The sequence below is a fragment of the Protopterus annectens genome, chromosome 4.part0, assembly GCF_019279795.1.
Source record: "Protopterus annectens isolate FY-2018-M chromosome 4.part0, PAN1.0, whole genome shotgun sequence".
Taxonomy (NCBI): Eukaryota; Metazoa; Chordata; order Ceratodontiformes; family Protopteridae; genus Protopterus; species Protopterus annectens.
Genome location: NC_056733.1, coordinates 406,894,721 through 406,912,949, shown reverse-complemented (window position 1 = coordinate 406,912,949; position 18,229 = coordinate 406,894,721). Strand labels below are relative to the sequence as shown.

Genomic DNA, 18,229 nt, shown 5'->3' with positions numbered 1-18,229 from the left:
CTCCAAACATGGTACCATCACACAAAGTAACAGATCAGATAACTAGTTTAAGATGTGTTTGGTGTGTGTATGAGAAAATGACAGATTATTATAACTTATGAAAACAATGATTCATGTATATTAAAATTTAGAAGACTTCTCTATCCTTGAGCCTGCCTGAGATTTGGGGAATCTAAATGACTTTTACAGATTGTGTTGCTTCAATGTGAAGACTGTAGCAGTTAAATCCAAGCACCCTGCCTTTCAGGAGAGCATGGTTCTGTGCTTAGCAAGTTGTGCTACTGAAGCAACTGCATTTGAAGCCTATATTCCTTGACCACACCAAACTGATTAGCTGCTTTCAATATAAAATTAACTTTATAGAAGTAGATACTGCACAATAACTTAAAATGATCCTTCTTTTATCAAAAAGTGAAACCAGGCATTATTTTGGAAAAAAAAAAAAAATATATATATATATATATATATATATATATATATATATATATATATATATATATATATATATTACAGCCATAAATACTGTGTTAAGAAACAGCAGGTGATGTTCATGTTTCAGTGATATGATTTTCTTTCTCTTTTTGAAGCACAGAAGGGGGACGGTTAGTCATTATCTCTGGTGAAAAATATAGAAGAAGATGAGGTGATCTGTCACTGTTCTTCAAACAAGCATGTCAAACTGCTCAGACATTAGTAACTGATGCAAAGTCCCAAACTGTTTCAAATATTGATTTCTGATTCACTGAGTTCTGTGTTTAAAATGAATTGCATCCCTGTTGCAGGTTGGTTGGATGATGTGGAACTGGTTGGTTTCTGCTCTGGCAACCGGTGCATCTGTTGTCCTGTATGATGGTTCACCTCTTGTGCCATCCCCTAATGTGTTGTGGGATTTGGTTGACAGACTTGGGTAAGTGCATTTCATAGGTTACCAGCATAAAGTATTGCACAGTAAAATGCATCTAGATGTTTCTTCTGCAAAAATAAATAACAGACCTTCAATTTTAAAGGATGAAGTAGTATTAAAAAATAGCATGATTGATTTTCTAACTCTAATTTTATCATATCTAGCAAGGCAACCTTACTTTTACAGGTTAGATAATGCAAATGCATTTTCAACAGTTCTCCATTATTAATGCATATGAAATCTGTTAGGATGGATTGATTCCTGTTACATATCTTCGTTCACATGCAGGGCCAAATGAAGTTAAAGCTGTATTGGACTTGACAGTATTGATTTGTAATATGCAGAAAGTGATAATTCTTAATTTTCATACAAGATTCACCATTTCCCTGCTTTTATCTGTCTTACCTGTCATGATGCACTTTTTATAGTTGCAAGGATACATGTACAGCTTCTGATTTTCAAGTAAAAACACATGTATTTGTGCTTATCTAAATAACATACATAAGAAGAATTACTGTATTTAAGTATTTGTATTTTCAAAGGTACATGTTGCAGTATTTTAGAATGCTGGAAATGACTATTTGTTTTATAGTCAAATGCTGCTATTCATTTTTTGTGGTGTAGCTTTCCTTTTTCTATGCAGAGCCAGCCTGTGTCGCCTTTGTCATCTGATTTATTACCTGGGCAGACTTGCCTTTTTTTTGCTGCTGTTCTTTTTCTTAGTGCAGTCCTCACTGAATACCTGGCCATGACAATGACTTAGAGGTGGGGTGTTTACCCTATGCCACTGTGGTCCTGCACCATGCTTTTTGAGTTTTAGATATTTAGCTGTATTCTTTCCACTGCCCTGGAGGAAAATGGATAACACTTGTAGGACATCATAGTTGATTCACTATCACTGCACAGCAAGATTTTCCTGTTGTTTTCAGTCGTGAGTAGTTGAGGGCTCCTGAGTTGTGCTTTAGGCATGAGTCATAAAAACAAAGGCTTGGCTTTTCATAGGCCATTGTCAAACCCTTCAGCATGTTTCTTTAAAGGGAATGCATGAATGCTAATCAGTTTAAGCTGGGAGTCCTATGGTTACAGTGGATATGGGAGTAATATCAGCATTAGAATTTTTTTCTCTTTTAGATATAACATCAATTGCATTTTGTTTTGTAGATCTTACCTAGTAACCAGTGCAGCCTTAATAGCGAGTGTAAGTATCCACATATTATCAGTAATGATGCTAAGCTGGATAAGGAAGTGGAACTCGTTGAACTTAGTTGAGAAGAGCAAAAGATTCCATACAACTAGGCTGTATAGATGAGACTCCTTATATTTTCAGTTTGGTACATTCAGGAGGCAAAATGGGTAAAACCATCTCAATGAGTGATGCTTCTTTCTAGCAGTAAATATAAATGGCCAACTGTGGTGACTCAGGACTTCTTTTTGGCACTTCATTACTATCATTCTGACACACTGGATAAGGGGCCAACTAGTTCAGGGCTCCTTTCAGCAACATTTTATTACTGACCCCTTGTTTTACTGGATAAGGGGCCAACTGAAGTAGTTCAAGACTGCCTTTAATGGAGCTTTATTACAATCATTTTGCCGTATTGTTGGGACTGGCTAAACTATTGAGAAAATGAGTAACTGCTGACTCTTTGTTGTATTTCTGGAAATGATGTATGATAACCATGTACAGAAGTACACATGAGCTAAACGGCAATGATGTATGCATGCCTTAACTTTAACCTTTTGTAGGTAAGTTTATAAAATGCAGAGTGATGGTGTTTCCTTAGAAGTCCCTGAGCAATACCTGTGAATCACTAAGGACTGAAACACAAGACTGTCCTTAAAGTCATTATTACATTTCCCTATATTAATATATAAAAAATTAATGTCATATACAGAAAAGTATTTTTTAAAGAGTAGAAAGCCAACAATGTTCATTAAATATTCCAAATGTGGCTCTCATTTATACTGGGGCAAAGCCTCTGATTGGTTGCTGATAAGTCAGTGAGAACCACTGGCAGAAAAACTCCCATGCTTTGTATACATTCAAGAGGCTCAAGATATTACATAGTATATATTTCCTCGACACAATACCCCACTCGGGCATTGTTGATAAACTCAACAGGTTAGGTATAAACCCATATGTCACTCACTGGATAGCCAGCTGACTCACAGACAGAACACAGGAAGTTAGAACTCGGGAGTCTACCTCTACAAAGAGGACAGTCATAGGTTTATAGGTTCATAGGATATTACTAGGCTAAAGGCTCAAAAGTCTTTATAAGCCTAGCCAGTTTCACACAGATTTTATCCAATTTCATATCACTAGGGAAAAGATAACAAAGGTCAGCAAGTAGGGTTTTGACAATTTTTACAGACTGCCTCTGTCCATAAGGGACATGGGTACCATTCCAGGAGTGAATTTGCAATTCCCATCCCTTGGTCCAGATTGCAATTGAAGATGGTCAGGGAAGGGCTCTGCTTCACATGACTAGGAGCCTATTCTAGAGGAAGGGTAATCTCTGGGACACATAAATGTCTCTCTAGCATGATCTATTCATGTCAGAGATCATGTTTAGATCCTCGGAGAGGGTAACCCTCATGCAGTTAGTTTTGTGGATGTGCAACATTTCCATCAGGGCTGGGTCAGAAACTGACTTGTAGGTCAGGCACAGATCACCCCCCAGTAATCAGAAGGAAACTGAATAGTCATTACAAGCAGAGTCCCTCAGGGATCGGTCCTAAGACAGCACCTTTTTGGCATTTACTTCTCTGAAGTTAAGGCCAATGTCAAGGGCATCTGGCTGACTACATTTGCAGATAATTGCAAATTAGGAGCAGTTATAGAATCTCCGACCTACATTAATGTTCTCTAGGAAGAGATGACACACACAAATAACTTGCGTCAGAGCCAAGGACTAAACATAAATGCCAAGAAATGCATAATAGTATCCTCTGGAAAGTCATCCACTCAGAGTAACTATCATATTGACAACACACTCCTAAGAGATGACCCATTAATCAGGGACTTGAGGACACACATAGATAGTAATCTAGCCTTTGGCCATCACTTGTCTACAGTAGTGAGGAAATCATTCTGTGTTGTGCAACTTATAAACAAAAGTATGTCATTATGTCCAAGGAGGTCATTGTTCTGCTATATTCAGCATTCATCAGACCTATCATTGAGTACAATGTCCCCTTTGGTATGTACCTAACCAGGCACATCCAACAATTGGAAAGTACATAGAAGTTCCTCACTGTGATGCATATGACCCTCTCAGCAATCCACCAATACATATCCAACCAATTCCCTTTTGCCCCAGCATCATATTCTGTTTTTCCACCTGTGCCCACGTAGCTCACACATGTGTGCCTTTGCCTGCTTACTGTCTCTCATGATTACAACTCACTTTTGTCTCTATCTATCTTTTCTCTCTCTCTCTGTCTCTCTCTCTCTCTCTTCCTTTTCTCTCCCTAACTTACATAATGCTGGTTGCTTTTCCAGACTTACCTAGAGAATCCCTGATAACCACTACTGCCATCTTCTTAACTAGATGCCTACCATTATCACATTGGTACTAACTTCTTCATCTGCTAAGTTTAGTAGGCAATTTTTCAAAACTGCATATTTACAAAGTATATTCTACAGAAAGCCCTACATTTCCAGTCATTTTCCTTATTAATAGTACTCATTACCACTTCTTGGCCAGCACCTTCAGTTCAGGAAAAAAATGAAAGGCCCAAGGGAAAAAGCTTTCCCTCCTCTTCACCTCTTTAAAGCAGCAGTTTTTATATTGGGAAAACCACTAGGAAGTTGGGGTGTAGGATTGACGAGCATGTTCTTGCCATTAGAAATAAAGATCCCAATAATGCAATTGCGAGACACAGCATGGTTTGTAATAATTTTGGTGAATTAAATTTTTTTGTGGTAGAGAAGGTTGATCCAACTAAATTTGTTGATGAGTTTAATAATTATCTTGAAGTCTTAGAGCTTAAATGGCAAGTCTTTTTGTGTGCTGATATGGCACCTGGTTTGAATGAAACTATTTCAGTGAAAAGTTTGTTAAAGTATAAATGTATTTTAACTTATACTATTTATATTGTTTACTTCAATATTTTTTTTCTTTTTTCAGGTAATGCTTTGTAGATGAGTGCATTAATTATACTTGTTTATTTTTAGTAATTGTGTTTGTTAAATTGAATGATTTTATTGGTTGGTTGGCATGTGATGTCATTTTTGCACATTATTTAAACTGGTTTGAATGAAAGATTTTTTATTCTGATGAAGCTCTAAAAGTAAATGGAACAAAAATGTTTAATGTGTTTTTTGTGTGTCGTGTGGGGATTTTTTTCTGGCCCCTGTGATCTCCGTTTTTTAGGGATCATACTTGTATTAGTTTTTTGCACCCTGCGCTTTGTTTCTTGATTTTATGTTGCAGATGAGGTTCAGATCCCTGGAACGAGTACTTCCGATGACATTTGACTTGCTGATATGCAGTAAATCCATCAGTAGTGGGTGTGAAGATGCCTTGTATGCAAGGATACTGAGTATAATGGCAGGGCTTTGAGTCAGTCCATGTAGAGCATGTTGTTTAGGCTTTGTAGCCTTTTAGTAAGGTATCCCTGTGGGTGTTCCAGTTGTAGCATGTGTCTCATGTGCTTTGGCTCCACCAGAGAGCTACAGTTATATCCCTTGATTTTGGCCACCAATGATTTTCTGCTGCTCTTCATAAATATATACATGATTAAGTGTCCAGCGCATAGGGACCAAGGCAGAGCTATTCTATATAACTATATGCTATAGCAGTTGAAAAAAGGTTGACGATGCTTGTCTTGTGTCTGTGAACCCATCTCTGAGTATTAAATATTTTTGGGGACAGTATTCTTGTAGCAGGCTAGCCATGGAATTTAAATATTTGGACCACAGGTTGTTCTGTACACATCCTATATATGTTTATTACCTTTTCTTGTGTGACAACCTACATATAGGTATATTTGATCCGTATTTGCACTTTTTTTACAATTTAAATAAAGTTAGTTTGTTTACGTTATAACTCTTGTGACTAGTATTTATTATAAATGTATTTATTCACTGTTTATCCAAGAAGAGCTTGACCATTATTTACACTGTTGGTTAGCATGCTGTGTTGCATATGCCTTCAAGACTGTTATTATTTATTAAACAAGAAACATCTTTATTAAATTATCACTTATGACATAGGCAATCATGCATTTATATAAATGAAAACAAACCGTACTGACATAAAATTAGTTGCAAACATTATACAACACTTATCTATCCAGTCACTGTCAGTCAAACATTGCATAGCTCATTCAAATCCTGCCTTCTTTTAAATCTCATTCTTCATTTGCATGTGTTGTTTCCACAATTTCCATTTTTTTAATGTACATTGCTCTTACCTTTTCTAAAGATCCTGTTTCCAGTTGTTTTATCTCAGTTGCTATATTCACTACTTCTGGTGCAGTTGGTTTAGACTTTGATTTCCATTTTCTAGTCAGTGCTTTTTTGGCAGCCGCCATACTTATACTCAGCAAGGCCTCACTGTGTCTAGGCAATTCTGATTCTGTATCATAGCACAAAAAAATCATTTCCTTTGTCATACCAGTTTGCTCACCCACTATTTCTGATGTTGTAGTCTGCAGGGAATTTTTAAAGTCTGCCAACTCATTACACTCCCAGAAAATCTGTTCCCGATTACCTCTTTCTTCCCCATCACACCTCCACATTTTCTATCTACCTGAGGAAAAATTCTTGGAGTCTACTTGGGATATAAAAATACCTATGCAAACACTTCCAAGCAAAGATCCTACACCTTCTAGACTTTGTTGCATATTTGGGAGACATACATATAGCCCCCATTCTCTATTTTGTGAAGTTCTTATCCAATCATAATTCCCTCTTTAAACCCAAACTGCTTCAGACTTCCCTTTCCCTGGCCACCATCAAGCACAGTAGCTAGATGGACAAAATTAAATCTTTCCTCTTTAATCTTCATATATTTGCTATCCTGTGGAGATACTCACCCAAGTCGAGTTCCTAATTTCAGACTAGCCCCACCTCTAACCAATAATCCAGTCTCACACATTGAACCAAAGTTAATTTCTATAAACATACATAGTATTTGTAACAAAATTTCTGAACTACACACCTGGATGACACAACATTCCCCTGACATATTAGTATTCACCGAAACCTGGCTCAAACCAGACATCAAAGGCACTGAAGTGCTTCCCCGTGGCTTCAACATTATCAGAGCTGATTGACTCAAAAGAAAAGGAGGAGGCATAGCCATGCTACCCAGACACTATTTCTCTAACTCTCTATAACCTTCCTGTACCTCCATTTGGAAAAACTGAACTTAAAATGTCCATTCTTAAACTAAATAACAACAAAAGTATCTGTGTAGTTGCACTGTACATACCCCTTGGCAATAATATTAGCACTCTTGAAAATGTCTTATCCTGGTTAACAATCAATATTTCTCTAGAAACAATTCTTTTAGGTAATGTTAACATTGATTGGCTTAAACTTAATTCCCAATTCCCTACCGACACATTAATCTTTATGGATTTATACAATTAATCTCTACCCCAACCTACACTAAATCATCACGACAAAGTGGCTCTGTTATTGGCTGGCTTTTAGTCTCCCACCCCAGTAATTTTATAAAAAACAAAGTGCTTTCAGGCTCAATTAGCAATCACAACCCTATCTGTACTACCAGACTTATCACTCAACCATACAAAGAACATACCTACAGGTCTGTACGCAACCTAACTCACTTTAACCCAGAGACCTTTAAAAACATTCTAAATACTATTAATTGGTCAGCCCTTAAATACCTACCTCTAGATGATGCTGTTGAAACTTTCAACTCAACATTCCTGAACAACCTAAACAGACTATCTCCCGTTAAGCAGAAACAGGTCAAAAACAACTACTCCCCCTGGCTCTCTAAGTATACCAAAAGTTTAATGCTAAAAAGAGATAAAGCCTGTGCATGCTATTCAAAACAAAAAACTCTAACAAATCTACAACACTTTAAAGCACTAGGCATAAGCAATAAGTAAGATGCAGTCATGTTCCTCAGCAGTATGCCAGCCGGGGTGATTATATTTGTTACTTTTATCAACCCATGGTTGTCTTTTTCTAGGTGCCCAATATCAATATGACAATAACTTACAACCGCATGACTACACTCACTTCTTTTACCAGACACTTTTGGTACCAAACCTTATAATGACAATAAACAAATGTGCAGCCTTCAGTAAATTTAAGTGACATTTTTTTTATTTTTATGCAGAAAGTAGAAACCTGCAGTTTTTAGGTGTGTCCTTTCTTGAAGCTGTAGTTGTTGTAATATTGCTTGTCCGTGGGCACCTTTCAGCCTTGTAAAGTACATTAAATACAGTATGCCTCTTCCTTTTATACAATCATTTAATAAATTTGAGCTTAAGAGTGCCACTAACCCCACTTACAGTGCAAAATAACATATTGACACAGGTGTCAACACTGTTTGCATTGATTAGATATTGTTAGAAAAAAAGCCCTTTACTTTATTTACAGAACATTTTACATGATCCTTGGGGCATAATGAAAAGAGTGTCTTCATGACTAAGGAATGAGTGTTTTGTTATCAATATTATAAGTGCAGTCACAAAAGAGTGCATTTGTGAAAAATCTAATATGTTGTGAAAATTAAAAAATTAAAAAAGAATGCTTTTACATTTGGCAAGCTGCCCCGACGATCTCCATTGATTTGGGATTGAATCCCCATCACTCCTGCTACCATTTCTGAGATTTTTATATCTTGAGGAAAAGAGAAATCATCAAGATATAGCAGAAATGAGCAACGGAGCACAGTCCCAAGTAAAACAATAATGTTAGCAAAAAACAAGCTTTTGGCGAGCCCAATGTCTCACCTTCATCAGACAAAAATACAAGCAACTAACTAGCATTTTTATATAAAATAGTTTCAATTAAATAATCAACAATCAATCAACTTTAATTTAATCAGTGCTGCATATCAAATGTAAAACATAATGAATCAAATTTTTAAATGTTAAAAGACTTATAAGGTAACTTGTATCAAAGTTAAAAACTTATAAAACCATAATGATCTTCATAATTACACATTATGTGTATAAATGTATATGTGTATAAAATACACACTAATTAATGAACTAATTTAATTTAAAAAATCTTTATGTATTAACATTTTTATATTAAAGTAATACTAGATACAAAGTTATCTTAAATGCTTAGCTACATAGCCCATAAAACAAACAGCATTCATCCATTTAATTAATGTACCTAGTTCATTTAAAACAAAGGGCAGAATATATTTTTATTTTTATGTATGTATGACAGTTTGTGCAAACTAACACCATTTATCAACAGTATATGTCTACCTTTTTGTAGATAAAAGTTTAAGAACACAGGCAATGGATACATACTCATTTAAACCTGGATGCGTATATACACATGTGCGTATCTGCCAAACCAATTCATTTATTTCTAAATGAATCTGCCAAGGGCCACCCTTATTATCCACCAAAATTTTCTCCAAAACAGTGAACTTAAAAAAGTGATCAGGGCAAGCATTAATGTGCCTTGCAAGGGCATTATTCAAGTCTTGCCTAGCAATAGCATAAGTGTGTTCATAAATGCGCTGCTTAAACTTTCTTTCTGTTTTCCCTATGTAGAAAGCAGCGCATTTTTGACACAGAGCCAAATAAACCACACCATTTGTCTCGCAACTATGTTTCCCTATTATTTTATATTCTTCATTCCTAATCTTGACTTTTGAGTCAGTTAGTACATGCTCACATTGATTGCAAGCCCCACATTTTATCATTCCTGAAGTGCGTTGACTTGAAGGTTGTGGTTTAAACTCAAGCAAAGATTTTAAATTGCGCCCTCTTCTGAAAGTTAATTTAGGAACCTCACCTAACTTGTGGGACAAATAGTTGTCATCCATAATCAAAGCCCAGTATTTATTGAGCACCTTCCTGATCTCAAAATGATCCACTGAAAAGGTGCAAAAAAATCTAATTCCAGAAGGAGGCTGGTTTGTGGTGTCAGCGGCTGATCTAAATACGTTAGTGGGAGCAGTTTCAGAAATAGTAACATCAAAAGAAAGAATTGGTTTATAAAAACCTGATCTTCTTTTGTTTATTACTTCTGTTCTAATATCAAACAACAGTGAAGCCGGATAACCTCTATTTACAAACATTTGACTCAAATGTTCACATTCCAACAAAAAATCTTCAAATTCAGAAACCATTCTGACCGCTTTTACCATCTGGCCTTTCACTACTGCTTTCTTTTGATAACTAGGATGGCAACTAGTGAAATGCAGGAAAGCATTAGAGTAAGTGGGCTTTCGATAGATAAGGCTCTTGTATCTTAAATTTATCTCATCTTTAATAATCAGAATATCCAAATAATTAATGCTAGATTTCTGCAAATTATAGGTAAACTCCAAGAAAGATGTCATACTGGAAATAGTACTTAAAAATTTAGGAACTTCGGAGGGAGACGCTTTCCAGATGAGGAACATGTCGTCCTGGTACCTTGTGTACCAGGCGACATTGTTCATAAAAGTAGCATCAGAAAACAAGAAGTTCTTTTCCCAGTATGCCAACATACCATTGGCGAAACTCCCTCCACAGGGCGACCCCATAGCAACCCCTGATTTTTGTAAATAAATTTTATTGTCAAACAACATAAAGTTATTATTTAAGACAATTTCCAATAACGTCTCGACCAAATAAATAGTGTTGTCATCTATTTTCTTATCAAAAAGAAATTCATGTACCCATTGAATACCAAGTTCTTGTGGTATGACAGTATAAAGATCCTTGATATCAATGGTCAAGAACCAGAAATTTGCGTCAAAAGGAATCTTTTTAATTTCTTGGGGAAAACTCCAGGAATCTTTACAAATCTGGGGTTCCTGATTGATTAAGGGTCTTAATACACTGTCAATATATTTAGCACATGCAACAGTGATAGAACCGCGGCCGTCCACAATAGGACGAAAAGGTGGTTGTGATAAACGTTTATGAGTTTTTGGGATGCCAAACAAGGCCGGTAACCTAGGGGCTAGGACACTAGACACTTTTGGTACCAAACCTTATAATGACAATAAACAAATGTGCAGCCTTCAGTAAATTTAAGTGACATTTTTTTTATTTTTATGCAGAAAGTAGAAACCTGCAGTTTTTAGGTGTGTCCTTTCTTGAAGCTTTAGTTGTTGTAATATTGCTTGTCCGTGGGCACCTTTCAGCCTTGTAAAGTACATTAAATACAGTATGCCTCTTCCTTTTATACAATCATTTAATAAATTTGAGCTTAAGAGTGCCACTAACCCCACTTACAGTGCAAAATAACATATTGACACAGGTGTCGACACTGTTTGCATTGATTAGATATTGTTAGAATAAAAGCCCTTTACTTTATTTACAGAACATTTTACATGATCCTTGGGGCATAATGAAAAGAGTGTCTTCATGACTAAGGAATGAGTGTTTTGTTATCAATATTATAAGTGCAGTCACAAAAGAGTGCATTTGTGAAAAATCTAATATGTTGTGAAAATTAAAAAATTAAAAAAGAATGCTTTTACATTTGGCAAGCTGCCCCGACGATCTCCATTGATTTGGGATTGAATCCCCATCACTCCTGCTACCATTTCTGAGATTTTTATATCTTGAGGAAAAGAGAAATCATCAAGATATAGCAGTCTTAAAGCTGTAGAAGCAAACCCTCAGAAATGTACACTAGTGATCACACATTAGTGTGTCTAACACTATGCTGCTGTTTAGCCTGGCATCCAAAATGGCGTATGCCAGGATACTTCCTGAGGTATTTGCAGTCATTTTGGGAAGTTATGCTATGGTACTAGTTAGACAGGGCAACTTAGCTAGCCAGTAGTGGTGATAGTTGGTGAGTATAGCAATAAAATAACCATAAAGCTCAGACTATACAATCTGCCAATCTCTTGGGACTGCAGCTGCTCCCCAGTATCTTTTATTATCCATACTGATGTTGTAAATAGTAAATGAGCAAGAGTGTTAGCAGTCCCTTTTCAATGTAATCAGAGCTTCAGTAGCTGTGAGCCAATGCCTACCCAGAGTAAGGTCTTTCCTTTCTGATTGTGATCTCTCTGATGACTGTTGAAAAACTTCAAGCTGTACTTAAAAAAAGATTTAAGCCTCTTATATGGTCTATTAACATCATCATCATTGTACAGACGTTCCTTGCGTTAGCTGGTTTGCAGTATCAGTTTGCGCAAAGATGCTTCTCTACATTTTATTATTTCTCCACAGTCACTGCCTTCTCTCACTAATAAATTCTCTTTAGATGCTACTATCTTCTATTTCCATTTCTGTCCTTGTGATCAAATGCCAGTCAGGACCTAGTAGTAAGTCCTGTCCATCTCTTAAGCCTTTATCTGGAACTAAGTATCTCACTATCTGCAAACAGCCTTTGGCAATGCTCCTTTCCATGCTGACATACATAAGCAGCTTGAGATATTTACTTCATGCAGATTGTCTCAGAAGTATTATTTGACCTACCACTGTCTCATTTAGTCTTACACATTTTACAACAGCTTGTAGCTACTCTTAGTGTATATTGCCTTTCAGTATGCACTGCTTTCATCAACAGTATTTCTTACTTGCACTTCCCCTGATCAACATTCGTACCTTGACACAATCCTATATACCACAGCATCACACTGGTGTAAATATTATTCCTTTCTTCAGTTATCCTCATACTGCAACAGGCCTGTATAAGTTGTCTTGTTTCACTAAAGCTACTGCTACTACTCAACACCTGTACAAGTTTTTACACTAAAGTTACTAAAACATCAGTGTATTGTACTCTGTACAGTGCCTAGTCTATTCAGTGCCATATCTACCCCTTCCCAGCAGTCTGTATAAAGCAGTGTTAGACTGCATTGCCTAAAGTTATTGATTATCAATCTCTGCTTTGCATTGAGTCATTTACTACATTTCCTTCAATAAAGTCATTTAAAATGTTATCGTTGTAGCAGGTCACATGTACTTGTTGGAGTCTGTTACCTTCCACACAGCTTGATAAATTTCTTTCATTGAAAAGCTTACCAGGTCATCCACTAGCAGATTAGAGTGCTTCCATTCAGAATAACAACTAGGCATTTAGAAACACTTTGGGCTAGGCATGAAGTCCATTATTAGTAGAAGGAGCCAGGTATGGCACAGAAATCGTAGTTTTTCTCTGGAGCACTCTTACTAGTGTTTAGAATGAGATAGTTGTAGAGCTTGCAAGAAAGATCACATGTATTTAGAAAGGGCAGCTTTTCTTGGTTCTTTAGAAACAGCCAAGTGACTGAAAACATGATTGTCACAATTCATTAAAGCTTTCACTATGGATAAGTGAGGGGGATAGGTTATTTATATGAAGTGAAAAATGCAGGCATGACAGCAGGGCTTGATGCGTAGGCCATAAAAAAGAAGATGGTCATTAAAAATGTATGCCAATGGCATAAATGGACTAGCGTCTCAACCATACTGATTTTGCTGAAGTGGCATAGTCTGTTACAATAAGTCTGACAACAAGCAATTTGTCATTCATGGTACTGAAATCAATAAAAGGACCAATACATACAGAGACAGTAAATTGTCATTGTCCGTACCACTCCTGACATTTATGGTATACAGTAAAACAGAACTGGCTATGTAGGAAAGTGAGAAGAGCACTCTGATCAGAGTGAGGTGAGACTCCTTTGAAAAGCGACAACATTATAAGAAGCTATTTTGACAAGAGATTTGGTGAGTGAAAAATGATGGCATTCGGGCTGGTAATTGTAGAATAATAATGAATCACTGTTGGTTTTAAACATGTCACATGAGCCTTTTTTCAGACATCTGAAGCTAATCAGTTGCAGAGTTACCGACTGAAAGGTACAGAGACATTAAGACTGCACTTCACGTTATTCAGCTCCATTCCTTCTCTCCCAAGGTCCTTGTTGCCAGAAACAGATATCAGTAGAAGCAGTATATCATGTGTCAGTTTACTTTTAATATTTTGAATGAAATTTTATGAATAAGAACAAAAACATTACCATAATAAAACAAATAACTTTTTAAACAAGCATCTGATAATTCTTGCTGTATATCATCATCATCATCAGCCCCCTTTTTCCCATTTTTTTACATGGGGTTGGGATATTCTGTTAACTGTCGCCATCTCTCTGAATTCAGTGCCACACTCCTGTATTCTTCAGTACTCATGCCTGACTGCTGCAGATCTTCTTTCACACCAATCCATCCACCTCTTTACTAGATGTCCTTGTTTCCTCTTACCTTCTTCCTGTCTGTCCCAAATTATCTTCACCAGATTGTCTTCTTTTTTCTTCACATGTATCCAAACTACCATAATCTGTTCTCTTTGATCTTTTCTGCAATTGGAGCTACTTTGGTTTCTGCTCTTATGTCCTCATTTCTTCGTCTGTCTATCAATGTGCATCCTACCACACTTCTCAGGCACTTCATTTCCATCATCTCCAGCTTCTTCATCTTCTCTGTGTTTACTGCCCAGGTTTCTGTACCGTACAGTAGTATTGGTTGTACCACTGTCTTGTACACCTTACTTTTCAGCTTCTTTGGTATTCTTATGTCATAGACTACACCTGAGACTCTATGCCAGGTGGCTTGCAGCCCCTCTGATTCTAGCTTTGACCTCTTCATTCAGACTTCCTTTCTCCTCAACCACCCCCCCAGATACTTGAAGCTATTTACCTGTTCCACTATCTTCTCTTCTCTCTCAATTCTCAGCTTCTTCTGATTTCCCCAATTTACTGTCATTACCACTGTCTTATCTGTGCTTAGTTTCATCTCATGTGCCTTCATTTTTGCATTCCATTCTGCTATGCTTTGCTGAAGTTCTTCCTCAGAGTCTGCCTGTACTGCCCCATCGTCTGCATACAATAAACTTGTTGATCTGTCCCCTCCAACCTGTTTGCTAATGTAGTCCATCATCAGTATGAAAAGCAGTGGGCTAGGAGCTGAACCCTGGTGTATACCCACTCCCACTGGGAACCTCTCTGTGAGGCTGAGCTGTTCATACTTAAGAAATTAGGTTGTTGTACATAGCCTGCATTAATTCTACCAGTGTTTCTGGGACTTCAAACTACTGCAGTACTGCCCAGATCAGCTTTCTTGGGACCTTGTCATATGCTTTCTCCAAGTTTAGGAATGCCCAGTTGGACTCTTTTCTCATCACTAGCTTATTCTCAACTATCTGTCTCACTGCAAACATCAGGTCAGTTGTGTGCATCCTGATCTGAATACAAACTGCTCATCTCCCATCTTACATTCTACTACTCTGCGTATCCCTCTATCCATCACCCTGTCCAGAACTTTCATGCAATGTGATAGGAGTTTGATGCCTCTGTACTGCCAAAAGTTGTGCATGTCCCCTTTGTTCTTGTACACTGGGAAGAGTATGCTTATTCTCCAGTCATCTGGGATATGCCTTTCTTTCCACACTGCTATTAGTACCATCAGGAGACATTTCTCCCCTATCTCATCCAGCATCTTTAGCATATCTGCTGTGACCTCATCTGTACTGCTTTCCCTGACTTCATTTTCCTTAGTGCTGTTCTTCTTTCTTCTTGGTTGAGCTCCTCTTCTTCTCTTATTGTAGGCTGTTTCTGGGGAAGTACAACTTCTGTGGGGTTTTCTTCATTCAGAAGCTGCTGGAAATACTCATTCCATCTGCCTTTGATATCCTGTGGACAGCAGGTTGTTGCTGGCATCCCTTATGAAGGGTGTCTGACTATATTATTTATCTTTCTGTCTTTGCCTTGCAACCTGATATAGTTTATTTGTACAAGAAGATGGCAGAGTGCCTCCGATGCCCTATTCTTTGCTATTGCAACTCCTTTCTTACCTTCCTTGTTAGCCAACCAGTAGTCCTTCCTAGCCTGGTCTGTCTTTTCCATCTCCCATTTTTTCCTGCTCTCCCGCTTTCTTTTGATCACTTCCTGGACTTCTGCATTCCACCACCAGCTTTCCTTATCTACCTTATTTCCATACCTGACTCGCCCACATATCTGTTCTGTAGTCCTAACACATGCTGTTTTGAGGTGCTGCCATTGTTCTTCAACTCCACCTGTTTCCTCTTCTCCTTTGGGTGCTAAAGCCCTGAATAATTCCTTGAACTGTTGTACTTTCTCTCTAGTCAACTTCCAGGTCTTCAGCCTGGTATCTGTTGACCTTAGAGCCTTCTCTGACCACTGCTTGCAGCTGATTGTGGCCACCAGTAGTTTATGCTGTGGGCTGACGCTTTCACTGGGGATGAATTTGCAATCATGGATTCTACCCAGTGCCTTTTCCTTACTAGGAGGAAGTCTACCTGAGTTGCATGTTGGCTACTCTTGTATGTGATCTTGTGACTGTCTCTCTTTCTGAACCATGTGTTGGCTAGTATCAAGCCAATTGCCAGACAGAAGTCTAGAATTACTTTTCCTTCTTTATTCCTGTTGCTCCACCTGTATGGACCCAGGCAGTCCTCATATCCTGTTCTGTCTGTCCTAATATGTGTATTCAATTCCCCCATCATCAACATCAATTCATGTTGTCCCACTTTACCTAGTAGGTCCTACAACTGCTGTCTGAATGCACTCTTTTCCTCATTATCACAACCCACTGTGGGGCATAGGGTGAGATTATGAGTACTGCCCTATCATTACACTGGTGCTGTGGGGTATAGGATGAAATTATGAGTACTGCCCTATTATTACACTGGTGCTGTGGGGAATAGGGTGGGATTATGAATACTGCCCTATCATTACACTGGTGCTGTGGGGAATAGGGTGAGATTATGAATACTGCCCTATCATTACACTGGTGCTGTGGGGCATAGGATGAGATTATAAATACTGCCCTATCATTACACTGGTGCTGTGGGGCATAGCGTGAGATTATGAATACTGCCCTATCATTACACTGGTGCTGTGGGGCATAGGGTGAGATTATGAATACTGCCCTGTCATTACACTGGTGCTGTGGGGCATAGGGTGAGATTATGAATACTGCCCTGTCATTACACTGGTGCTGTGGGGCATAGGGTGAGATTATGAATACTGCCCTGTCATTACACTGGTGCTGTGGGGCATAGGGTGAGATTATGAATACTGCCCTATCATTACACTGGTGCTGTGGGGCATAGGGTGAGATTATGAATACTGCCCTATCATTACACTGGTGGTGTGGGGCATAGGGTGAGATTATGAATACTGCCCTATCATTACACTGGTGCTGTGGGGCATAGGGTGAGATTATGAATACTGCCCTATCATTACACTGGTGCTGTGGGGCATAGGGTGAGATTATGAATACTGCCCTGTCATTACACTGGTGCTGTGGGGCATAGGGTGAGATTATGAATACTGCCTTGTTATTACACTGGTGCTGTGGGGCATAGGGTGAGATTATGAATACTGCCCTGTCATTACACTGGTGCTGTGGGGCATAGGGTGAGATTATGAATACTGCCCTATCATTACACTGGTGCTGTGGGGCATAGGGTGAGATTATGAATACTGCCCTATCATTACACTGGTGCTGTGGGGCATAGGGTGAGATTATGAATACTGCCCTATCATTACACTGGTGCTGTGGGGCATAGGGTGAGATTATGAATACTGCCCTATCATTACACTGGTGCTGTGGGGCATAGGGTGAGATTATGAATACTGCCCTATCATTACACTGGTGCTGTGGGGCATAGGGTGAGATTATGAATACTGCCCTATCATTACACTGGTGCTGTGGGGCATAGGGTGAGATTATGAATACTGCCCTATCATTACACTGGTGCTGTGGGGCATAGGGTGAGATTATGAATACTGCCCTATCATTACACTGGTGCTGTGGGGCATAGGGTGAGATTATGAATACTGCCCTATCATTAACACTGGTGCTGTGGGGCATAGGGTGAGATTATGAATACTGCCCTATCATTACACTGGTGCTATGGGGCATAGGGTGAGATTATGAATACTGCCCTATCATTACACTGGTGCTGTGGGACATAGGGTGAGATTATGAATACTGCCCTATCATTACACTGGTGCTGTGGGGCATAGGGTGAGATTATGAATACTGCCCTATCATTACACTGGTGCTGTGGGGCATAGGGTGAGATTATGAATACTGCCCTATCATTACACTGGTGCTGTGGGGCATAGGGTGAGATTATGAATACTGCCCTATCATTACACTGGTGCTGTGGGGCATAGGGTGAGATTA

The 18,229-nt window shown here is 38.3% G+C and overlaps 1 protein-coding gene across 1 annotated transcript in view; it reads left to right on the top strand.

The window, feature by feature from the left end:
* AACS (acetoacetyl-CoA synthetase) overlaps positions 1-18,229 on the top strand; it is a 1,424,505-nt gene that overhangs the window by 931,409 nt on the left and 474,867 nt on the right. Inside the window, exon 10 of the mRNA XM_044068347.1 lies at positions 783-907. Within this exon, the coding sequence (XP_043924282.1) occupies positions 783-907 (125 nt within the window). The remainder of the gene's footprint in view (positions 1-782; positions 908-18,229) is intronic.